At 43.5% G+C, this 26,403-nt stretch overlaps 1 protein-coding gene across 6 annotated transcripts in view; it reads left to right on the top strand.

Annotated features, from left to right (window-relative positions):
• Positions 1-19,076: 19,076 nt before the first annotated feature.
• The window catches only part of TSC22D1 (TSC22 domain family member 1), a 92,290-nt gene continuing 84,963 nt past the window's right edge, over positions 19,077-26,403 (top strand). For 5 of the 6 annotated variants that reach the window (XR_005699348.2, XR_005699347.2, XM_040054536.1 and 2 more), the window contains exons 1-2: positions 19,077-19,609; positions 20,235-23,095. Coding sequence is in view for 4 of the 6 variants with exons in the window: in XM_040054536.1 (XP_039910470.1) it covers positions 20,268-23,095 (2,828 nt within the window). In the remaining 2 variants the exon portion in view is untranslated. Of the gene's footprint in view, positions 19,610-20,225; positions 23,096-26,403 lie in introns of those variants that run through there. The other variant, XM_040054535.1, reaches the window with a different exon arrangement.

The following is a 26,403-nucleotide window of genomic DNA, read 5'->3' on the forward strand; positions in this document are numbered from 1 at the left end:
CTCTATTATCTAATGCATGCCAGCAATGATTACCCACTTATGAAGCACTTATTGCAGCCAACAGCACGAGCTTTCTTCAAAAAAATTCTGTGACCAAGGTTGGCCAGGTACCAACCTAATTCAACTAAGAGACGTAACCACTAAGGACTTTCCGCTGTGCCTGGGGAAGAAGCAATTAAAAAGCTACTTTATCCAAAAGCTCAGGAGAGTCCTGTGACATAGTGCCTCTTAGCAGCCTGAACCTTGCTGCTGATGGGACGTCTGCTTGGAAATGCCCCATCCATCCAGGCTCATACATAACAGCATTTCCTTATGCTCACTGCAACTTAATACCTACAGCAAGTGGGTTCCTGGCACATAAAAATGCAACCAGCTCACGTGGACACTCATTGCTGTGAGGAGCCCTGAGAGGTGTGCCACAGTATTTTATACTACAAGTTCTGCGGCAGTTGGGCACAAATAGTGGCAATATTAGAGAGACAGAATATGGCTCTTCAGCTTGTTTAAATCCTTGAAGAGTATTTCTGTATGTCACCCCTGGGAGGAGAGTTCAGATGCACTTTTTCCCTCTTTCCTGGGCTAAGCAGGGAAGATGGTTGGCCCAGGGAAAGTCAGGCTTTGCCCAATAAGTTTAAGGAGTTTGCTCCTCCTGGTCTCATTCCACCAGGCTTTTCTCATCGCTTCTGTTTAACTAGGTTTCTGTCACTGTAGTTTGAGCAATGCTGTGCATTGCCGACCTTCCTGGGTAGGACAGAGTCAGACTTCAGAAGCCAAGAGCTGGACCTGGGATTTGGGATTGTTCATCCCACACTGCAATGCACCCTCTTCCTCTGCAATCTGTATCTAGAGCTGCTTGTCCCTCTCCTCCCTCATCCCTAGCAAGCCTTCACCCCCTCCCCATCAGCCCTGGGGGTCAAGTCTGGGATGCTGCAGGTGGGAAGGAGAAAACTGAGGTGAGATTGTGGTTGCTGCCATGCAATCAGCAATGGGAGCTGCAGAGCCAGATGCTGCTGCTGGGGGGGCATCTGCATCCTGGCAGCCTGTCCTCTGCAACCCAGAGGCAGCTGCATCGCTGCAGCACATGTGGCCAGTCTACAGCAGGCACCGTGCCACTTTCCTTTCCTTTTAATAAACAGGCCAAGGGACCTGCAATCCCTCTTCAACCTGCAAGCCCAAGAGCAAATGATTGTCCCATGTTTCTTCTGGAAGTAATGGATTGCAGTACAGGAATATCAAGACCCAGAGTGTCTGGGCAAGCTGCCGTGAGCAAAATCACCCCTCCCTCCCTCCTCTCCACATGCACATCATCCCAAAATAAATGTTGATGCCATCAGTAACTACAGTAGTGTGCTAGCTAATGGTCCAGCAGCAAGAGATGCACTGCCACCACAACAGAGAGCTCTGTTGGAGTAGAACTTGATTCAGCTCTGCTCCTATCCTCAGTTTTTTGGTTTGTTAGAGAAGGTCTTTGGGGGTGGTAGAAATACTAGTATTTCTTTCTGGGTGGTTCTTCCATCTCTTTTTTATTTTTTAACACATACCTCTCTGCAGTTTTTAATTGTTCCTTTCTCCCACCTAAAGAGCTGGCAGTACCGATTCCTGATGTCTAATATAGTGGTTCTTATACAGGGAGACACTGGTGCCTACAGAGATGGAGCCAGAGTCCACAGACAAGCTCTGCAATGGGTCCCATGCTGACCTTCAGCACATGATACCAAGGATCTGTCTTCTCAGCAGTTTCCTTGGCTGCATTCCAAATTTGGGGTCAATTTTATGCTATCATTTTAGATCATCTATTTTTCCCCTCTCTTAAAAAAAAAAAAAAAAAAAAAAAAAAAAAAAAAAAAAAAAAAAAAAAAAGCGCCATTACAAGAGGGTTGTTACATCAGTAAGAAAAGCAGTAAAAACATTGACTTTATAGAGTCTTCTGCCCTGGGCTGTATGTTTTGTAAAGCATTTTTTCAATCAGTGCCAGGCTGGGATTATGAAGTGTGATAACCAGATGCAGATAATCTGCACGTACAAAGTTCAATAGCTGGACAGTGCAAATGGCATTGATTTTGTCATACTTAATGAAAGTTATTATTCTGACCTTAACGCTTCCTTAACTTTCAAAGTAGTGTGTGGTGTTTTATCTCTATGGCTTCCTGGCCCCACACTGCTTCTGTCCAAGACAACAGAAATTTTATCAGTGATCTCAAAGGGGACAAGCTCACGCCAGTGCTGTCAATACCAAGTGCATCATAAGGCTATTGTCTTGGAAAAATTACCTGAACAGGGAGAACCACAGTGCATGTAATGGCACCAAATATTTGCCATATGACTTCATGTGAATCCACATGTCTGTCATAGTTTTCACAGCTAATGTGGCTGCAAGTAGATGTTCAGCCAGGCTCATTTTCAGGTGTCTGTTTCCTCTAAGTTGAAGCCAAAGTCCAGATCTGTTGGCAGTGACTCTGTAATGTCAGTAGAGCTTATGCTTCTGTGGACAAAGGTAAACTGCGTCATTCTTTTTAATGAAATTTTCCTTAATTGCCTTTATTCCTTTGGATAGCATGTTTAATAAATAGAATATACATTTTATAAAGAGATTACAGGGAAGGAGAGTTGCTAATAACATTATATAATCTTGCAAATGCTAAAGCTGAAATTGCCTTTTGCTTGCTGTTCTACAGCACATCTTTCCTTTGTGTCCTCTATAGCTGACAGAATAGTGTTTGTTTAAAAAAATATGTGACAGAAAACACCATGGGAAAAAAATGTATTGTGAAATCTCAGCCAACCCGCGGGAAGGCTCAAGCCTGGACTGTCAACACACACAATCCCAATTCAGTGTCTGCTCTTTGCAGAAGAAGAAGGCAGTGCAGAACTAAGCAGAAATTAATTAGAAGACAAAAAAAAAAAAAAAGAACAGAGCAAATTTTATTTCTTCCTAATCCCAACCCAAACATGATTGGCAAATACCTGTCTACTGTATAAGGATATAGTTTCACTTTGTAGTTCCTACCCAGTGAAAGTCATAAACTAGCTCACAGTGAAGTTATCATTTTTTTTGAAAGCCCAAACAAAACTCCTACTGATTTCAGTGGAGCTAGGCTTTCGTTTGATAAGCTTATCTTCTGCTATTTCAGCACTAAGAAACCAATATTCGTGGGTTTTTTGTTTTTTTTTTCAAATCCTGCATTTCTTGGTCTGTGTATTTCAAGTAAATCATCATAAACACTGTGAACATAAAGTGCAATGCTATGTATTTCTCAGAGTTTTGGGATGTCATTTTACTGCTTACCCCTCACACAGGCAAGCTAGATGAAACAGACAAAAGGCTTCCATGTACCTCTCCCCAGTGTAAAACAAGACCAGCTCTCAAACTGACTTTTATGATTGGAGATGGATCTTGAGATTGATGAACTGCTCAGGGCTTGAAGGTACCCACAGGCTCTGCCTTAAAATACCTCTTTGCTTGGCTTGGTTCCACCAGAGGGAAAAAAAAAATGGTGCCACACCCCAACAGATTCACTCACATCCGTTTTAGATGTTTTGGACACTCTCCAAATAAAAGTAGTTTGGCTATTTCTAAGGAAATGTTTTCACCTTTGATTATGAATTGGAAATATTGCTATAGAAGTAAAGCACTAAAAAAACCCCCAACAAAAACAAAACCAACCAACCAACCAAAAAAAAAAAAAAAAAAAAAAAAAAAAAAAAAAAAAAAAAAAAACCACAAAAAAAAAACACACCCACCCAGGAACTTTAAGTGGATTTGATAGCTGCCTATGCCCAAGCTGTCACTTAAACTTTCTTTGAAGCGTTAACCACAGGAGTCCAGGCCAGAACTGGTGAGCAGCTGGTTTCTGAGATGCTGTTCTGTTTGGTACCCTGATCTTCCCAGACTGCTATTGCACATTGCCACAGTATCAGGGCTTCACTGTTTGCCAACAAACTACAGAGTTCACAGGACTCTTTCTTCTACTAAGCTACTGAAGAACCCTGAACAATTTTTGCAAGTATTTAAGCACACTTTATAAATGGTCTGGCTGTGGGATGTACAGCCAGTGCCAGGTTTACCTCCCAGAATGAGACTGCCCTTCCCAGATGGCATGACTTGCACGGAGAACTTTCGATAGTGTCATAGCAATGTACACATTACTTATCTCACAGAGAATTACATTCAGAGTGTTTTTGACAGCCTCTGGGGTTGTGAGTGACTAGCACTGGCATTCCACAGAGACATTATGGTGTTGGGGCAGGTGTGGGGCTTGGTGTGTCACCTCCCCACCTACCTTACGTCAGTATTATAAAATCATGATCACATACGCTATTGCATTAGTAGTGGCTGCAGAGCCTCCCTCTGCAGCTGCTGCTGCTCAGGGTGGCAAGCTGGTCTGCAGCAGGGCTAGGAGAGACTGGCTCCCTGCAGCTCTCTGTCTGTGAAACTCAGGAGAGCTATGGCTATAGAGCTTTTATGCAATGTCTTTTATGCATTAGAGCTTCTCTCTCTTTCTTACACACTTCTCTCCGTCCTCATGTCATATCAGGAGTAAAAGTTACACTACAGTCTTTCTTCTCTACTTCATTAAGTTTGTGCAATCTAAACGTGTTTGGGACCTCTACCTTTTTATCAAATACATTAAAATTCCCATATTGTTTGGCAATACATTTACTTGCTGGAGTTTGGAGAAAAAAAATGGGAAAAATACACTCACAGATATTTCAAATCTTTTGGAAAGTAGGTTAAAAAATACTACATAAGATGTAGGTCTTTCACTTGCTACCATGCTGCTCAACAAGACGAGTAAAATGGTCACAGCACATTATTTATAGAAACAGTGCTAGGACAGTGCTACAGAGCAGAAGGGGCCCTTCTGCTCTGTAGAAAAAGCCTTTCATGAGTAGGATGCCCATCACCATCGCTGCCCTACAGTAATGTTTCTAGATACTGGGCACACCAGAAACCAGAGGCACAGGTTTAAATGCTGTCCATGGCACGTTGTGACCAAAATCTGGGTATAGTTATAGTCACCTTTTTAGTTCCCTGAATGTATTCAAGTGCTTTTATGAAAGATGCAGGTTTGCACAAGGCAGAATGGAGTACTGCTGGGATATGATTTCACAGACCCATAGAATGGTTTGGGTTGGAAGGAGCCTTTAAGATCATCTTGTTCCAACCCTCCTATCATGGGCAGGGACACCTTCCACTAGGCCAGGTTGTCCAAAGCCCCATCTAACCTGACCTTGAACACTTCCAGGGATGGGGCATCCACAGCTTCTCTGAACAACCTGTGCCAGTGTCTCATCACTGTCACAGTAAAGAAATTCTTCCTAATATCCAATCCAAATCTACACTCATTTTATTTAAACTCTTTCCGTTTCTTTACATTAGCTGAGGCAGAGGCTCTAAGATTTCTGGTATTCCCAAAAAACTGAATATCCTTGTATTTCTTGTCCACACCCATTGCTTATGCTCTCTTTTCCACTAACCTATCAGGTGAGCAGGTAGTCTGCATAGAGTCTGCTGCCTTTGAACAAGCAGAATCTCTTTCACAATACAGAATAGGAGCTCGTTTGGGGTTTTAAAAATTTATTTATTTCATGGATATGCACTTCTTTTTTTTTGTCCATCAGCAGTTTATGCTGCTGATTATGTGACTTTCTAACAAATCCCTTGCTTAAAGCATATAGAAAGAAATAATAATAGAGCGGAGAACTCTAAGTCCTGTAAGACTTGTGGAAATCTCTGCCAAAGTAGGTCAAATATGTTCGCACATCAGTTTCAGCAGAACTGCTGGAAGATTCCTGAGAGAGGTAAATATCTGAAACTGCTTTATTTGTGGCTGGCCTTGTAGTCTGCTAAGACTTACTTTAAAAAGTGGTTAAAAATATAGTGAAACAATTTTTATGGTAGCTGAGACAATAGCAGTCATGTTGAGAAAGGAAGCAACATGCTCGTATCACTATGCAAACCTCTAAATGATTCCTTCAGTAGGCTCCAAATGTTTCTGACTTAAACCCAGATGTTTCTCCCATTTATTATAATTTTTAGTCTTAAGAATTAACAAATTATGAGAACTTTTAGAAACCTATGGCTACAAACATCATCTTAGAAAAAATAGTTTACCTGCGATTTCCTCAAATAGCAGGAGAACAAAGAGAAAATTTCTGAGAAGTTTAGTGAAATATCTGCCAATTCAAATCCTGGCCTGTATCTAGAAGCCATAGCACTTTCTGCATCCTAAATATGCATATGACTGGATGCAGAGGTTTTGATAAAATGTTATTATACTTACACTAATATACCATACAAATTCTTTGCTACCCTTACATCTTTGTCTCAAACCAGAAGGTTTTCTACAAAGATTCCCAAATTTTCTTTTCCTTTCCCAGTCTCCGGTAGCTAAATTTAATTCCTGTTTTTTCAACTCTGCTAAACAGCAACAACTGGTCGCCAATTATCATTTTTGAGCTGTTTTCAGCCAAAGAGCTGGATTTAGAGCTCTGAAATGTGAAAACACAACCAGGGCATTTGTATCACATGCAATTGCCAGCCTTTCCTATAAATAGCTGGGTCAGGAGAGCACCTGTGTTTTTTCCCTCCCAGCTTTTGATGGATAGCTTTGCTGGCATCTCTGCAATAGACACTACACTAAATTCAAAAGAGAGGCTTAGTCAGTTCTAAGTAATGGAAAGTGTCCAAATTCTCTTTGGCTTTGATTCTAACAGGGAAAGACATCATTTTCTTGTCTCTTTCCAGATTAAACTCCATTCCATTTTCTGCTGCCCTCAATGTGCACTCCTGAAAATCCCACAGACACATTAACATTCAGTCAATGAAATATTTCTAGAAGCTAAACTACTACAATGCTTAGGTTCTTCTGCAGTTGCAAGGCCTTGATTTTAGCTTGCCCATACAGTGCATAAACTGCCTTTAATTTTGACAGCCCAATACCATCTTGACAGCCTGTAATGTCTTGTACCCTAGCTAGCTACACCACCCTGTCCTTAAGGCTGTCATTTTGATCTGTTGATTGTTGATAAGAGAGAAAAAATTAATAATCACCATCCAAATCATGAAGAACCTGGGTTTTCACGAGTTCTCATGGAAGTCCATGAGGCAACTTTTGTTTTCCAGTACAGATTATTTGGAAATTCCTCAGAAAGCGGGTGAAAAAACAACGTGCAAATGTCTTTCCTTTGTGCAGGATAAATAAACCACCCCCAGCTGGTAGAGTATCAACAATTCCACATTCCGGCACTGGGGGGGAAGCAGGATGAAGGGAGGGATAGTATATCAAGGGAAGCGTGAGCAGCAGGTTCGGGCTGTGAATGTAAATTATACCTGTGGAAAAGATGAGATGTAACCTGCTAACATCGACCCCTTAAATCCTTCCCTCGAAGAAGGCATGCTACAGAAAGTACAAGATATTTTCTTGCCACTTGCAACCTTTGGTTCAGCTGCTTGCAGACTCAGAAGGATTTGCTACCCAAGTTTATAGTGGGTCATGCTTTTCAAAATTTTCTTTGCGACTTCAAAGGGCAGGAGGGTACTTCAGACTGGTAATTAACAGCAACGGCACAAAAGTTCTAGACCGTGCCAAGTGCTGGCACAGTCTGGGTTGTCCATTCTGACACACTGCAGTGTCCTTGACCCAACCTTGTATGAGCCACCTTGCATATGCTAACATGCGCACTAGCTCAGGGCAAGCTCACCAGCCAAGAATACGCCCCATTCCTCAAGTGGTTTCTACTACCTTGTGTCAAGCTTTGGATTGCTACACTGATGGAGATTCCAAGATGGCTTAATTGTGGCTCATACACCTCTCTGTACACCCACAGCCATAGATTGCTTGCTAAGCAATGTAGTCAAATGTGTTCAAAAAATGTGTGTCAATTCTCACCTGCCTTTTTCCACACAATATTCAGTTCAACTGAAGTAATTTCAGGGACCTGAGCAAATGTAGAGCTCCAAAAAGGCGGGTTCACAGGTTACAGCTTACTTTACCTAAGTCTCATCAAAACAACCAAGATTGGTGACAGAGCACACTCCACCAGATCGACCAGCTTGTGTTTGGCCATGACATTTCTAGCCTGGTTTCCTTAGGAAAGGTTTGTGATTGCAGCCTTCATGCAAGGGCACATACACGCATAAATGTGTGTGTACATTTGCATGTCTATGAATTCCCCTCCTCATCACTGTCCATCACCCACTAGTAATGTTGAAGCTCTCAATCACTTCCAGCCAAATCTGACAGCAGAGCAGAGATTTCTAACATGCTTATTTTCTATGGGTCTGTGTAAACAGGGACTTAGTTAATGGATAAAAGCTCTGGTAGTATATCAGTAGTCCAAAGGAAAAGGTGTAATTTCTGTAGTGTATGTCTATATCCCTGCATTAATTTTCTGCTACTAAGGGCAGCAGGCTGTGAGCAGCCCAAGCCACATACCACTAAATGCTCTTGCCCTCCAAAACAGGGTGGCCAGCTACTCGATGGAAATGGTGTTGGCCAAAGCTCACTCCCACACTGTGTTCCGGATCCACTTGGGAGACTGTTACAGAAACAGGTCTGCACCACACCAAGCACTGATCGGATAATTTGACAGTACAGAGCATGGAATTTGACCGGCCAGAACTGTTCCCCGGGACTGTTTGATGTAGTACAGCCACTGGCAGAGAAACTCAAAAGGGAAAAGCTTGGATCAAGGTCACTACCATATTAGACAAGGGAGAATCCAAGTATGAAGTACAAACCTCCAGGAAATAGTCCCATAGTCCCCATTAAATCTGTTTTTGACAGAATGCTTTGTTTAGCTGATGGCAGCTTATTTAGAATTCACTCCCACTAGCAACCTATTTCAGATACGATACAGAAACTCAGCCCTGGATGCCAGATGCATGAGTATTCTTTTTTAGTATTCATTTAGCTGTTCAAATTTTGTTCTCTAGGTTGTTTGTAGTAGCTGCCACCACGATTGTTTCTTTAAGACACTGTAATTATGTACGCCTTTATTGCTTAACATGTGAATCAGATGATTTATCTTATTTGCTATCAGTAGAGGCAACTGAGAATTCAGACCGTGACCTCCATGGCTAAAGCATGAAGATGTAAAAATCTTAGAGTATGAAGACCGCTAACCAGCAGCTGCAAAGTCTCATCTTCCATGGCACAAAGAGAGATAGAGGACAAATACCAAGTAGCTAGCTACACAGTGGATATCTGAAGAACAGCCTCCTGCAAGGATAAACAGCTGGAAATTGTAGCAATGCTGAGAAGATTTAAGACTTGGAGGAGCAGGAAACTTGAATGCCCATGAGGACTCTGAAATTTGCAAGCTGTAGGCTCCATCTCTTGGGTACAAGAGAATGAAATCTCACATTCCTGCTGCAATATTATTAACATCTGTTTGCATTTCAGTGGCACCTAGTGAGCCAAATCTAAGACTAAGCCAACCAACTGAAAAATGAATACACATGCACCATGAGTCCGTGATGTGCATACACACGAACAGAAAGACTCCAGAGAAGGAAACTCTTCGCATGCATCTTTCTTTGGCATAAATGCACTTGTTCCATGAATAACAGCAATAACGATACTTGCTTGCCTACAGAAGCTTGCCATGCTACAGAGCAGGCCTCCATCCTTCCCAATTCATCAACATATTTCTCCTCACCACAACATTGTCTCTCCTCAAGCTGTTTTTGCCCCCCTCGAGGGCTGTGTGGTGCCAGACCTTGCCGGCTGAACCGCGGTGTTGTGGCCACTGCCGCCCCAAATGGCAGTGGGGTCTCCTGTTTGTGCCCTGGAGCCTGTGTTAGGACCTCATCCTTTCCTAGGCTGTAGAAGTGAAGGATCTTCAGTGCTAGCATACCTTTGGGATCTCTATTCCAGTCTGAAATTACCAAACAGGTTCAGATTATTAAAGAGGGGCTGACAGACAAGCAGACAGACAGCCAGGCAGAACAGTTGTGTAAGCTTTGTTTCCTTAGGAAAGCAGGCTAAAAAAAGAAACAAAATGCAGTATTCACTCATCATTGTCTACAAAAACACTGAAATCAGCTATTTAACACTTTGCAGTGAGTGTAATGGCTCAGCAGAGTTATTTATTCTGCTTGAAAAACCTGTTTCTAGGCCTCAGAGGATTAGTTGAGAAGCAGCATAACCTCTGTGTGACCCTATCCGAGAAGAAGCTGGTCTAACTGGAAGCCTAAAAGCAGTATTTTGAAAGTGGTGGCAGCTATGTGTAGCTGTTCTAGGATTGAAACTAAGGGCAAGTTTTGCAGAGAATGAAAATACTCCAAACATCAGAAAGGAAACAGTCACAGAAAGTAAGTGAAAAGTAGGATAGAAGACAAACTAAGAAAAAACCCCAGAGTCAGCAGCTTAACAAATGTATTTAAGTGTGCTAAGGAACATGGTATACAATTTAAGTGACAGGCTAAAGGTATGTTCAGATACTTGTTAGAAGCTGTACAGTGAGGAATTTGTACAATACAGATTTGGTGTTCTTAAACACTTTTTAAAACAACATGAAGCATCACTGCCTCCAAACACAATGGATGCCAGAGCCGAGCAAAGACGACAACATCAGTAACATGAAGCCAGGGCTGAACCCACAAATCTGCTTTCATCTACCTGCCTGTGTTAGGTTTGGGAGGTCATGTTCACATGAACTGTTAGAAAGATGTCCCGTTTGGGAAGAAGGATGACAAGAAATACGGGAAAGAGCTCTCAGCTGCAAGGCCAGGCCAACCCAAGCCCAGAGCACCCTTGGCTAATAGCATATGACAGCAGGAGGAGGCGGGAGTGTCAATTAGCAGACACTGAGAGCATCACCAAGCTTCAGTGAGGAAACATATGTTTGGTTTATACACATAAAAAAATGCAATGCATATTTTCACATATAAAATCACAGGTAAAAATATTCACATATGTATTCACATGTTTACATATGTGCATAGATTTATCCATATAAAGAAAGTGATTTTATTCCCCAGCATAATGTTAAAGAATAAAATCACATTCTTTCCTGCTCTGGATAATCACTTGGCACTTTAATCCTGGTATGGGGTATAAGTCTTCAATTATTGATTGTTGTCCTTTGCCAGATATGAGTATTGTATATATTAATGTTAGGAATAATCTTACAGATTATATGAACCCTCTCTTGGTAAGCATAGGATTACTCTGTACAGGCATTTCTTTAGTAATTTATCTTGGCTAAATTTGAGTGTCACTGTAATTGATTTTCTACCCTTTTCTCATGGACTGTCTTTCACTGTTAGTGTCCAGTGTACCTTCCAAACTGTTTGTTCTGATGTTCAGTCTAAATATTATTTTTCTGATGCCGTGGGCTCACATACCTCCCACCCAACCCAAGGTCCTTACTGATAGACACACAGTGGACATCTAATTACCCTGGATTCTCCTAGTAGTCAGTGGAGACAGCTCCAGAGGATGCAGAGCTTGTATGTCAATGTTCCTGCTCTGGACGAGCAATGTTACAGCAACACTTCTAAATTCAGGTACCTCACTGGGGGTGAGCTGAATTTGGATTTTGAAATACTACCCCTCCCCTTTAAATAGGCACAGATGATTATCTTGTGATTTAATGCCTCAACCTGAGGACGTTCACAAACAAGCACACATTAAGATTGAAACTCCTGCTTTTTCCAGCATCACTTTTTTTGCTGCATTATTCTGGGCTATTTCCTGTTCTCCAATATACTTCTAGTACTACATTGTTCAAATTTATTACAATTCACAGGGTATTCCAGCAATGCCATCTTCACAAATACCACCAAACATTAAAAATGTTAGTTCTCATCCATTTTGTATTACAAAATCAGGTCTAATTTTGTGTTTACTAAGCGTGTGAACTAAGCAAACATACTTCTGGAAATACTAAGCCTGCATGCCATTTCCTGGACCTGTGTGATCGACACACCATCTCTCATCTTCACATCTATGAATTTCATTTGTACCCCATTAACTTCCTCCTTTATGCACCAAGAAAAAAGTACCATCTCCTGCAGCCCATGCCAAGAGGGAGTTGTTAGAAGTCCTCTCACCAAGGGTTCCCCTTTACCGTCCCCGCTAGGCTGCTGAGGAGGCACCTGTCGATTTGAGCGCAAGTGTTCTGCATGCTACTGAGCTGGATTTAGCATGCATGCTGACCAGGATTCCTCTTTTGCTTCCCACAGATGGTTTAAAAGAGACAACTGGGAGACACTGGGCAGGGGGTGTTTGCTGCAGGAAGCAATTCCCTCATGTACGGTGCCACCATATTTTGTCTCACAGGACAGACACAGTGACATACTGCCCTTTATTTATGTAGGATGGGCACCATCAGTACAGTCTGAGGTGTGTTTTGACACTATTTCTGCCTTTCCTCATGTGTTATCTAAGAGTTCATTCAGCAGTGAGATGCGGCAAGTAACCCCAGTGGGATTAAACTCTCATCAGTGCTTCCATGCTGAAACTACTAATAAAGGTATTAAGACTGAGTGGGAATAAAGCACTTTCCAATCAATAGCAACATGCATTTTTGTTTGATGACCTATTTAAAATAGGGAATTTTCTAATTTCTTATGAACAACAGCTAAAATGCCTTAATAACAGGCAAAACTGGAAACAAGGTAATGTGGCTTGATCCTAAAGCCATGAAATATCGCAGGGCTGGCTTTTAAATTAAGCCACAAAGCTCCATCAGAAATAATGTCAGCAACTTTCAAAAAAACATTGGCAGCATAAGGAGTAACTTTCTTCTTGATAGGGACTCAACAGTGTTACCAACTAAAGGTAAACAAAATCCTAAGTCTCCATAAGACACACCTTAGCACATACCTCATCTTTTTGTCTTCTGAGCCTACAAATATTTACACATTTAACGTTAAGTTTTTAGGGGTTTGGTGACCAAAAGTTAATAGTCAAAGGGACTATTCACATGACTGAAGTTAAGCCTCTGACTATGTGTTTGAACTGTCAGGACTTTGCATAACTTTTGTTCTACTGAAAGCGATAAAGGCAATTTTTTTTTTTCTCGTGCTTGACTTGGAAATCCTAAACCTGTTTCCCACTGAATTTTGTCACAAGGGCATTTTTAATATGATTTTCCAGGCTTGTCAGTGTATGTGTGCAGAAGCAAAAGTGACACATGCAGTATTTAAAATGCAGAGATAATTGGAGACAAGATGCCTGAAAAAATGATTACGTAGGGAAACAAACCAAAGACTTCACACATGCAGAAGAATTAAATTTACTGTTATCGTGAATGGGTTTGTAAGTCCTTTAACAGAGAAACAGTGCAGTATCTATAACTTTTATTATTGGAGTTATCAGGAAACATACCAAGTGACTATTGATAAAAATTTTGCTTACTCCTGCTGTGCTCATGACCAGTCTGTGCTTGCTTTCAGTAAGCAGTTCAGTTACACTACAACTAATGCATATAAAAAACAAAGCTGAAGTTTGCTCAAGTACTGTCCCATAGAAAATTCTGGATTTCTGCAAACAAATACTGGCTTCCATAGAATGCTTTAAATGGCCAGAAATACTGTTGACACAGCCAAAAGGGAGATGGAAATTAGATACACAAGCTTCAGACAATTAAATAAGTTCAAGAAGAATTTCTCTGTACCCTCCACAATCAGGACATCCTATCTGCCTCTAGTTACTGTGTGATGATGTGACAAAAATTGTGTGGCTGTAATAAGTACTAACTAACTAACTATACATTCTCCTTTTCCAAGGAATTCAGCATCACAGAAACCCATCTCTTCAGGGGAAAAACAAAATTCAATTTGAGGCTGAGATTTTAAAGATTTGTGCTTTATCGCAACAGACGCATTCACTCCTGACCATTCAAGAAAAGCACACATAAATCCCAAAACCTTTAGATGTCACAAAATTCCCAGTGTAGTGAGGGAACACAAAAGTACGTTCCTAAACAAAGCATTTTCCTGAATGCTTTCCTCTATAAGGGTTAGGATCAGTCAAAAGGAAACAATTCCACACAATCTTTGCAACTGAGAACTACAAACTAAGAGCTCACGTTTTCAGCATTTTTAAGCAGTTCAATGCAAATGTTTATAATTAATTCATAGAAACTAAAACTAATCTTAAAAAAAAAAAAGTTGACTTGCTACTTTGCTAATTGATTTACCAGATTTAAAAAAAAAAAAAAAAAAAAAAAAAAAAAAAAAAAGGTGGGGGGGAAAGGGAGGCTCTATTTAACTGTTGGATCATTTTCCATTGATTTGATCATCTGTTTTATTTTATCTTCAGCTTAATTATATATACCATTTGGCTGACTAATCAAAGATCAAACAGTTAGCAATCTAAGACCTGTACTCTACAAACACTTAATTAAATAAATGATCTCACACTACAGTGGTACAGCATTCATTACAGTTGCATGTTGAGGTATCTGGGAAATACTTTCCATAACTTGGCACTTCTATAAGATGCAAGTTCATCAGTTGACTACAAATTCAAGAGAAAATGGAAGAATAAAGGAGAGCAAGATGAAGACAGTGATAAAATCGTGGTGATCTTTTGGCTGTTAATTCATTAGTCATAGGTTGGTGGAGGATTTACTTTTAACCCTTGCTCTCACAGTACAGTCTATATAGTCCTGTATGTAGTCTACACACGTATAAAGTTTAAAGCGATGATAAAGCTCCTAAACATCTTTCATTAAATCTGAATTTGAATGCAATCCCCATTAAAAAAAAAAAACTACTTACTTGGCCACATTCCCCAAGTGCAGGTATAATGAATATTTTAAAACAACTTTTCCTGGTGATCTAGAAAGATATGATTTTGTGTATATTGGCATTGGAATATACCTTATTAGTCTAAAGAGAACTGATTTTTTTTTCAAGACTGGTAGAACTGTGGATTTCTGCAAGCATTTATTTAATAAAAACTTGTGAGTAAACCTCCCTTTCCCAAATGTTCAACACTATTTAATAAGAATTAAAATAAGGGATGAAAAATGTCTCAGTAGGCGTTTTGGAATCAGTAAACTCAATCAACCAACTAACCAGCCAACTAAAAACAAAACAAGAAAGGAAGATCAAGACTTGACTTGAACTTTGTAAGAAAATGCAGAAGCAGAATTACCACTTTTTCAGGGCTGAAAGGTGAGAATTTTCTTATGACTACTTCTCTTAGAAGGAAAAAAAAAAATTGCATACATCTTTGCAAATCAACTCAGAGACTATAGTCAGCAATATTAATGAACAGAGAGAAGCTTTCTGTCTAAACCAACAATGGCAGCTTCATGGGGAAAAAATTCTTTTCATTAATTTTTTTAAAAAAAATATTTATGAAGCAGTCACACAGGATTTAAAGCACGCATCAGACTGATTTGTCATGATTCTGACTGTTTTGAGTAAAAACCCCACAGTATTCCTGCTTGTTGGCTTTATAATTACTTGTTACAAAGACATAAACTACCACATATGCTAGGATGAATGCACACGACTGTGTCAAACAGTAAAAGAGCCAAAGAAAGAAAATATTAAAATACTGCTTCTTTTGGTATCCTTGGAGAACTGTGGTGGTAACAAGGCTTGTTGTTTCCTGTCTGAAGAAACATTACACATACGGGAGACACATCTCTCTAAATATTTACACTGTGAAGATCTTGTTCTCTTACACTAGCCTGAATCAGAAGATTTTAAAGCCGAAATAAGGGTTATTGCAGACACTCACTCTCCCTGCCTGGCAGCGAGAACTGCATCAAGCTCATCTGTGCTTGTTCGTTTGGGAAGCATGCATGGAGGAGATGCAATCCAAAGGGATTCCTCCATCCTGGCAACCCTACAGCAACCTTCAGTCTGCAGCTGAGCTAATGATGGGGCTGCAGGACTGTCTGCCCTGTAGCCGTGAGCAGTGACCATGGCCAACAAGCTGCTGTGTCCATCCAGCGATGGCACAAGTAACTCTGGTTCCAGCTGGCTGATCAATACAGTTAATTAAAAAATAGCAGGTAGACCTGTTTGGAATAACTAGTGGGTAATGTCACTTACTTTCTACACACGGTTAGGTGTGTGGTGGCTGAATTTTTAAATATCTGGTGTTTTGTAAATTAGTTATATGGTGAAATTTCTTTTCTCACCCTGAAGAACACAATTCAAAACAATTATAAATTTCAGTGGTTTCATTTTCATTTCATACAGTCTAATGGATATGAAAAGAAATTAAAATTGTTAATCTGAGCAGTTTTATGCTTAGACTAATGCTTTCAAAAAATTGAAAGAAAGAGAAGCAAACTTATACCTGAAAAAAAGGAAAGAAAAAGAGTGTAACATGAAAACCTTCATATTTACAGACCGCATTAAAAAATTAATTTCAAACATGCCACTTCTGATGTGTTTTGTCTAGTCTAGACCATTATTTTGATTGTTAACAGATCAGTGACCACATTATGCAGATAAGTTAACGCTGTTATCTAAATTTCTTTTTTTTTTTTCTTCAGTTTCTCTTTATAAGAAGAGAACTATATGGACCCAATTTAAAAATTCCCATTTTACACACTGTACTATGAAGCAGCCCACCTACTCAAAATGAATATAAATTAATTAGCATGGGTAAAGCAAATATTTAGTCAATAACAGTACTGCTCTTTTAATTCTTTTTCAGCCTTGCTGATATTAAGTGCATACAAATTTTTACAAAGGCTGTTTTTGCACAATTTTTTAAGTCTAGAAACCAACTCCTCTGTATTCATTGCCTATGTGCTTTAAAAGTAGTTGGACTTTGTTCAAACATTCAAAAAATCATCTTGGAGGTGCATCTCACCATAGAAGACTCAAGTCCTCAAAGGAAATTGCTCTGAGAAAGTTATAAGCAGACAGAACAGGGATTTTTAATGGCAGATGACTTGCAATGTTGAGCATTCATCTCAAAAATGAGATGTGAGTATCTCACTAAATACAATCTAAGATTTCAGTGTTGCACCAAAGACCAAGATGTAGACAGATTGTGGGCACCTTTGTGATGCTGTCCAGAAATCTGCAAAGGTGACGTGTAGGCAGCTCACTTTCAGGTAGTATGGTCTTCTATCTGATTATCAGCTTCAAAAAAAATAATATTGCCTTGCCCTCAGGAAAAGAAGAATCTTATTTAAGTATGTCTGCTGTTCTTTAGTGCCTGTATAAAGGCAGTACAGCCATGGAAGGAGCAAGGGTTGTTAGTCTACCTTTCAGGTACCTGGAGACCTGAGCTGAATGCCTGCATTCCAGATAAAAGGAATTAAACGGCAAAAGGCAGGGTTTTCTCAAAAGCCACCCCTACTCCCACACCAAATGAGAGTAGATAAGTCAGGTTAGCAGAGAGAGGCAAGATGGAAGGGTGAAATTCAGGAACAGGCAGCAAAAGCTCTCACAGCGTGTGACCTTGAATCCTTGTCCTTTTCACAAAATGGAGCAAGAAAAGCAGGATTTTAGTTCCTCGGTGATTAAATGCTGCACACTAAACATGGGAGACTCAAATCTCCTCTCTGCCTGAAGGAACTAACATTTACATCTCCCATAAGAACTCTCTAATGACTCAGCTATATGATATAATACCTTGGACTCTCACAACTTTTTTTTTTTTTTTTTTTTTTTTTTTTTTTTTTTTTTTTTTCCCCATTAAAGCTCTACTACTCTTCCTTATATGCTTAAATATTCACTGCAGCAAGAGCCAAGGCCTGCTCTTTCTCCATGCCCTGTTGATTGTCCTGACCGGTGGGCTCCACAGTCAAGTTACAACATTAGCCTGAGCCCTTCAAATCCTGCAAAGACTTCACCATTCCAGGCAAGCCAGACCAATTTCAGAGCAGTGATTTGAGACACCTCCTGCCTGCTTGTGGATGCCTCTGTTTGGAGACAAGACCATCCTGCCAGGAGTTGGGAACACAAGCAGCTCTCCAGGCATGGTGCACACCCTACGTGTACCACGAGGCTGCTGGAGAAACAGGGCAGAAGGTGTGAAGCCGTCCTGTGTCCGTAGGAACGCGGGACACCCCACCTACAGAGCTCTGAAAGTCCGACTGGAGACAGTTCTGCTGCCAGGAGAGGTGGAGCAATGCCAGTGGTGGGGATCCATTGGCCGGTTCCACTGATCATGGTGGGGCCATGAGATACCTTCCAGGCGGCTCTGTGCAAGCCACCAGACACAAGGATACAAAGAAAAATCTCCTGGCAGATATGTGTGCGCCGCATGTTGCTCACCGAAGGGGAGAAGCTAGCTCCGTTTGGGATGGGATGGAACGATGGAATGGGATAGGATGGAGTAAGCCTCGCTGTGGTGGGCGTGTTGAGCTTTGCCGCCTGGCTCTGAGGGTGCCGGCACTGGAACAGTGAAGGAAGGTCCGTTGATTTCACCTCGATCCCATGTAGTAAGGTGTTTTATTATTATTATTATTATTATTATTATTTTATTTTATCTATCAGTGTTTCGGTAGGGTTCGTCTGGAGCTTTCATGAGAAGCTTCTCCACACACACACACACATTGACACGCCGCATGTGGATGCAGACGAACGAGTCCCCAGGACCTGCGGGCACCGCTGCCCCGAGCCCGGCGGTGCTGAGGGCGCCTGCGGGGTGGGCGGCGACCCCCGCCGGGGATGGGATGGAGCGGGGCGCCGGGCGAGCCGCCCGCCCCGGGCACAAAGGGAAGGGCGGCCCCGAGCAAGGGGGATGCGCGCACACTCGGCTTTCCTCCCCGTGCGCGGGGAAAGGAGCGAGCAGGAATATTCTGGACCGAGGGAGGGGAGGAAAGAGAGAAGGTGATGGATAACTTGAATAAATCTGCAGCGGAGCTGAGGAGAGGGGGAGGGAGGCGGCGGCGGCAGGTCATGTGAGGCACAGTCATGCTGCGGGCAGAGAGGGGGCACCTGGCGGGTACACGACGCGGCCGGGGAGCAGAGTGGCCGGTCGCCGTGGCCGTGGCCTCGCCCCCTCCCCAGCCGGGACGCCCCCGCCCGCCGCGGGCTCGGCGCCGCTCGGCCATTTCCGCCACGCGAGCCGAACCCCATTTCCGCCGGCCCCGGCCAGACGGGCTTTATGTCTGCCGGCGGGGCGCGCGTGCGCGGCCGCCGCCGCCATCTTACGTTGTCTCTCGCCCGCCCTCCCCTTTGGCGAGCGCTCCCCTCCTCCCCCCCGCGGCGCCTCCTCCAGCGCTCCGTGAGGAGACGGGGCAGGCGCAGGGAGGGAGAGACCCGCGGCGGCGGGGAAGCCGGGAGTAGACCCTGAGGGAAGAAAGGACGGGGCGGACGCACACGCGGGAGGAGGAGGACGGATTCCAGGCGCGGTTCTGCGGAGGACGAGCGGGTGCCGCCTGTTATAAAGGGGGAGGAGGCGGCGGAGGGGGAAGGAAGAGCGTGCGGAGCGGAGCCTCCTCCAGAGACAGCCAGACACAGGGAGGAGAGAGAGGCTGCCTGGCTGGCTCCCCCTTCCTCCCTCTCCTTTTCATGGACTCTCTTGTCGGGTTGCTGCAGCTGCTGTTCTTCCGTCCTTATTCCGTCTCTCTAATACACAAAATGATTCAGCTCCATGGCTGCTACTGACGGGGATGTCCCTGCCCGGCTCAGCCTGCCGCTGCCGCCCTGCTGTGCGCCAGTCCTGTACGTATCCGCGCCTTCCTCCTCCTCCTTCTACTCCTAAGAGCGGTGATGGCGAGGGGCGCCGGCCGCCTCGCCGGGCTGCCCTGCGGGCCCGCCGGCTGCCCTCGCCCCGGCGAGGAGGGAGGGAGGGAGGGAGGGCGGTGCTGCCGGCTGCCGGCGAGCCGCGGCGCCCGGCGGAGCCTCCGCGGCGAGGAGGAAGGGGCTCGCCCCCGGGGCGGCCGGCTGGCTGCCCTCCCGGGAGAGGCGCAGTCGGGGGCCTGGGGAAGAGGGGGGGCGGCCGAGCAGGGAGGTGGTGGTAGAAATCAAAGGGAGGCGGGGGGGGGGAGGGTGGTAGGGAGAAAGAAAGTGAATGGCGGAGGATTGAAAGTGTCACATTCAGAGGCGGCGGAGGACCGGTGCTCGCCCCCTCCCTGTCTCGGAGGGAGGGAGGAGGGGAGGGGGTTGGTGGTGAGCGGCGGTGCCGAGCCGCCTCAGCCCGTGCGCTGCGGGAGTCGGGGGGGGGCTGTGCGTGGTGGTGTCTGCCCTGCCCTGAGCGCGCGGCTAACTGTGTGTGTGTGTCTGTCTGTCTGTCTCTTTCCATACCGGGGGATTGCACTCTTAAAATACACCCGATACAATGCACCAGCCTGACTCAGCCGCAGACATTAGTGCTAGGAAGATGGCGCACCCGGCGATGTTTCCTAGAAGGGGCAGCAGCAGTAGCAGCGGCAGCAGCTGCGTTACTGCTCCCACTGCACCAGGTACCGGCGTTGGGAGCGCTGCCCTCTCTGCCGAGGATTATCAGCCGCCTTTGCTGGTTCAGCCGCCGCCTCCATCTCCTGCAGCAGCTTCAACAGCGGGTCCACAGCCGACTCCCCCTCATCCACAAAGCCTGAACCTCCTCTCGCAGTCTCAGCTCCAGCCACAGCCCCTTGCACAGACCGGAGCTCAAATGAAAAAGAAAAGTGGCTTTCAAATTACCAGTGTGACCCCTGCTCAAATATCCGCTAGTATGAGCTCTAATAACAGCATAGCCGAGGATACTGAAAGCTATGATGACCTGGATGAATCTCACACTGAAGACCTGTCATCTTCAGAAATATTGGATGTGTCTTTATCCAGAGCCACTGACTTGGGAGAACCTGAGAGGAGTTCTTCTGAAGAGACTCTAAATAACTTCCAAGAGGCAGAGACTCCTGGGGCTGTTTCTCCAAACCAGCCTCATCTTCCTCAGCAGCATGCTCCTCTGCCTCATCACCCACAGCAGAGTGCTGTGATCAATGGAAGTGTTCATCCCCATCATGTTCATCATCACCACCATCTTCACCACCACCATCACGGACACCATCATCCATCACATCCTGGGGTGGGCAGTGCCCCAGTTTCTGGAGGACCACCGCCCAGTCCATCGTTTAGAAAACTATCAACAACTGGAAGCTCTGACAATGTTATATCAATTGCACCAGTTTCTGCTGCATCATCCACTGGTTCCCCGGCATCTGCCATGTCTAATATCCGCACTACAAGTACTCCTGGCAATTTAGGTATAAGTCCTGCTGCTGGAACTAGTACCTTAAATAATATTGGTGGTGGCAGTTCTAGCATGGCAAGCAACGTGCTTGGTACTATAAATTTAAGCAACATCATTAGTACTGGTAATGTAAATGCTTTGTCTGGAACTAGCAGCAGTCCTAATGTGAATATCTTGAGTGGTGTTGGCAATGGTACGAGTGCTTCCTCTAGTGTCATTAACAATGTTACTAATCCAACTGCAGGAATGGCAGTGGGATCCAGCCAGCAGCAGCCTGCATCTGGCACATCAAGGTTTAGGGTTGTAAAATTAGATTCTAGTTCTGAACCTTTCAAGAAAGGTAGATGGACATGCACTGAATTCTATGATAAAGAAAACACTGTTGCAGTTTCGGAGGGAGTAGCAGTAAACAAAGCAGTAGAGACGATAAAACAAAACCCGCTTGAAGTGACTTCTGAAAGGGAGAGCACCAGTGGGAGTTCTGTTAGCAGCAATGTAAGCACACTGAGTCACTATACAGAAAGTGTGGGAAGTGGAGAAATGGGAGCACCTACTGTGGTACAGCAGCAAGCGTTTCAAGGTGTGGGTCCGCAGCAGATGGATTTTAGCAGTGCTGCTCCTCCAGCAATTCCAGCATCTAGTATACCACAGAGTGTTTCTCAATCACAGCTTGCACAAGTCCAGCTGCATTCTCAAGAAGTAAACTATCCACAGCAGAAGCCAGGGGTCCAACCTCCTGCACAGGCCAGTCTAACCACTGTTACTGGGGTTCAACCAGGCCCGGTTAATATCCTAGGTGTATCCCCATCTCTGGGCCACCAGCAACCTGCCCTTCAGAGTATGGCTCAGCAGCAGCTGCCGTATTCGCAGCCCACCCAGCCTGTGCAGACCTTGCCAGTGGTGCAGCAGCAGCAGTTGCAGTACGGACAACAGCAGCAGCAACAGCAGCCGGTTCCTACGCAGATGGCCGCGGGTCACGTTAAGCCGGTGAACCAGAACTCTGTCACGGGGGCTATGCCAGACTACATTCAACATCAGCAGATCCTTCAGACTCCAGCCCCTGCCATGCAGCCGAGTTCTACAGGAGTAGGAACCGGGCAACCGGTTCCTGTTGCCCAGGCGCAAGGCATGCAGCCTTCAGTGCAAGCACATCCAGCTGCTGCCCCAGCTCAGCCTGTTGCGCACGCTCCAGCAGCAATACCAGGTGTAGCTGCCGGTGGTCAAATACTAAATGTTGGGCAGCAAGGAAGCGTAGCTGCTGTGGTGCAACCACCATCTGCTGCAAACCAAATTCCACCTCCAGTTATGCCATCAACGGCTGCTCCTCCATCTTCCCAAGTAGTGCAGCCTGTGCAGACAGGAATAATGCAGCAGGGATTACAGGCTAGCGCTGCAGGCCTTCCTCAACAAATGGTCATTGCTCAGCAAAACACCTTGTTACCTGTACAGCCACAGGCACAAGGAGTGGAATCTGTAGTCCAGGGGATGACTGGCCAGCAGCTGCCTGCGGTAAGCCCTATACCCTCTGCTAGTACTGTTCCTGCACCAAGTCAAGCTGGTTCAGCTGTGCCTCCTGGCATACCTTCTGCTTCTGTAGGTTTGGGACAGCCACAGAATATAGCACAGACTTCGGCTGTGCAGAATGGCAATTTGGCTCAGAGCGTTAGTCAGCCTCCTTTGATATCAACAAGTATAGGTATGCCAGTGGCACAGAGTGTGCCCCAGCAGATGCCACTAAGCTCTACCCAGTTCCCTGCACAATCACTAGCTCAGTCCATTGCAAGCCAAATCGAAGACGGCAGACGCCCCACGGAACCTTCCTTGGTGGGTTTACCTCAAGCTGCTGGCGTCGAGAGCAGTGGTGGAGCATCGGCCACTTCAGATGGCGGTAGCAGCAACATGCCTTCCTCGGCGTCCCTCTTCCCATTGAAGGTGCTGCCGTTGACAACGCCCCTTGTAGATGGTGAGGATGAGAGGTAAGACTGCCCGTAACTTTATTAAAAGATGGACTCTGATAGTTGGATTTGCACTAACTTGCAAGTCTTGTTACAGCCATTCTGTGAAATGAAGCAGTGTGATGTTTCTGTCTAATTAAAACACTATTTCTCAGGTCTCAGCACATGCAGATATTGTATTAAAGAACCCGTTTTTCTCTTGAGGGGTGGATTGTATTGATTATGCTTTGAAACTACCATGTGGGTAAACTGTGCTTAACAATCTGTTCAGAGGGTGTATTCCCATTGTGTTGAAGAAGACAAGAATACTGTAGAGTGTGGGTATACTAGTGGTGATTGCAGTTTAGACTATTTATTATATGGAAATAATATTTATTCTTAGATGTATTTTTTTCCCCATAAGCCTAGACTTCATCTTGCCTTAAATTCTCTTTTTAAACTGTTGACTTGACTAAAGTTGAACCAGTTGCGTTTCTGTGGTGTATTTAAATCCTTTTTGACAGCCAAGAGAAGCTTTAGGCAAATGAGCATGGTGGGATAAAGGATATTCAGCAACGTTGTTGTGGCTCTTAGAATTGAACCTGGGGTACTTCTGGGCTTGATGGCTTTCCTTCAAAGCGTGGTGAGATCTGCTCAGGCCTGCCGGAGCCTGAAAGGTTGACCAAAGGTGGTCAGCCTTTGAATCTGGTGCACCAATTCTGTGCAGTTAGAGTAAGAAAACTGCATATTTTCTTTTCCCATTTTCACCAGTTCCAACTATATCTGTTCTTTCACCTTCACCTTTTCAAGCAAATGACCACTGCCTGGTCTTAATAGTATGTGCATGTGAATATTCTCATTTCTTTGACAGTGTATGCAGAGAAGTTGAGACCATTGTGTGTACAGGCTGAATTGATTGAAACATCAATTTTTAAGTGTGATGGTTTGATATTAATTATGTGTGGGAAGTCCTCAATATGTTGAGGACCTCTTGTGATACAGGTTTGCAGGTGGCCAGGAAGACTGGTTCTTCTTCCAGAGAACTTCCTGTCTAGGAAGCTACATTAATGGGAGAAGTAACTTTTAAGATAAATAACCTGCCTTGAGAATGTGAAGCCGAACAGAAAACACCAGAAAAACTGAGACTAGGGTGAGGAGACAAAATAAGGCACTAAACACAAGGTGGGAAAAGTGCTGTAACAATGGGAAGTGAAGCACTTTTTAAATATCTTCTTGATGCCATAACTTAAATCAGGAGTGATACCAATGGCCAGACTTTATTTATTTATTTTTTTTTAAATAAAATGGGTTGCTGGGAGAGGCTGGATTATTTTCTTAATATTGAAAATCCTAATTCTATCAGCAGTCTCTGACTATGTTGATCATAAGGTGTTGACTGCCGTAGTGGCTTTCATCACATATTTCTAAGATGCCAGAGAGCTGTAATGAGTAGCAGCTTGTCTTCCAGGAGTGCTAGAAGACAAGTTCCAACACTGTTGCATTCTGATCATGTTTTTTTAGTCAATAAGTACATGAAGGTGGTAGAAGACAGATTGAAGTGTTAAACCCAACAGTGTCACCATTATGCTACTAGCAGTTTTTCAGAAATGATTTTTGGTTTTCTTTCATTTGAATTTTGTCAACCAAGGCACTAATTCTTCTCTTCACAGGTCTCACTGGTGTTTGATGGTGTTATTTGTTTTTGTTGGTGTGTGGTTGTTGTGTTTTTTTGGTTGTGTTTTCTTTTATCAACTAAAAAATCCCCCTAAGCTTTCAGGGGATCCTAGCTGAGTAGGAGAATTATAAGCTTATTGATACTCAGTGTTTTGGAAAATGACATCTAGAATATGTCTGTACCCTGATTTTAAGAGCATATGTTAACAGTTTGACAGGATTGGTAGTTTTTCCAGAATGTTTAAATCCCTCAGGGTAACAATAGCCAGAAATACCTTCTTCCTCTGCAGTTTGGCTAGCCAAAGATCATATCCTTTCTTCTCCTGTGCACGTTGCGTCTTTGTTCAATCTGTCATCTCCAGGTAGACCACACTTTTGTTTAGCTGCAGTTGGAAAACCATTTATATTCTTTACACAAAGCAGGATATGACTCTATTAAATGGAGACCAAAAATAATTGGGTTGTTTTTTTTTGTATGGCAGTAGTGGCCATCACTTTTGTGTACAGTCAGACAATTTACAGCAGCACACTCGCCCTGTATATTTGTCTGTGACATTAAAAACCCAGTGAAATTGCTTCTGTTTCCGCTTCCAGGGGATCTCAGGGCATGGCACTTCTATTGTCACCTTCACTGGAATTTAGGGCTGGAATTTAGAGTTTGTTACTCACTAAAGGCAGTGCAAGATACATTGTTATTCTGCTTGGCTCCCCACTTTTCTGGTCGTGGGATCTCTCTAGTTAGATTTTTTTGCTGGCTTGTAAGATTATCCCCTCTTTTACAGGGAGGTAAAGGGTAGTGTACTGTAAAAGGGTAGTGTAGTGTACTTGTATTTCAGAAGCAGGTGTATTGTAAATATGTGTGTTTGAAATCCCCATTTCTCTTGGCCTTATCTGCACATGCATATATCAGTGAAGATTTCTGTCAATACATCCCAAGTGATTCTAAACCTGGCGAAGGAAAAGGTAGGAGAAAAGAAGTGAGTGATGACATAATTGGGCCAGCAAAGAAGCTGTAAAATTCCATTTAGCGTGCCTTTGAAAAAACATCTGACCCATGTAATACCTTGTATAGATTAACTCCCAGCTTTCCTTAAACCTGTATATAACTGCATTTAAGGCCGTGCCAGTATCTTTAAGTCTGTTCAGTTTTTAGAACACCATTTACAGCTCTTTCTATGCCTGTTATCAGGGCATGGCCTTTTAAATATAGACAGTGTCGAGTGTATCTGCTTTGAGAACCGTAACCTTTATTTCTCTAGTATGAATGACTTTTATTTGATGTCATAGTGAAGATTAGATATTAAGAATGAGCTGCTTGGCAGAACGCCGTATGGAAAATTAATTTGCAAATGTTAATAAATAAAGAGAGGATACAAATAATACGCTCTGTACTTTCTGTATTGAAAAAATAACAATCAAACTGCCGAACAAAAAACCGAAAACCTCAACAAAGTCACTAAACACCTGCAGTTCTTCTGACTAGCCTTTCTTGAGCCTGTTGGGTGTGCCACAGATGTCTGTGTGTTGGTAGATTCATCATCACGTAATTTTTTGGTCTACAAAAATGCAGGCCAGTTTTTTGATTGTTAAATACTTTTTTTTTCTTTTTCCTTAGCTTGAGCCATGGTATGGACTCATTGCATAGATCTTGCATAGGTTCTTTACCTTGTTTTATT

This window comes from Hirundo rustica, chromosome 2, assembly GCF_015227805.2.
Source record: "Hirundo rustica isolate bHirRus1 chromosome 2, bHirRus1.pri.v3, whole genome shotgun sequence".
NCBI classification, from domain to species: domain Eukaryota; kingdom Metazoa; phylum Chordata; class Aves; order Passeriformes; family Hirundinidae; genus Hirundo; species Hirundo rustica.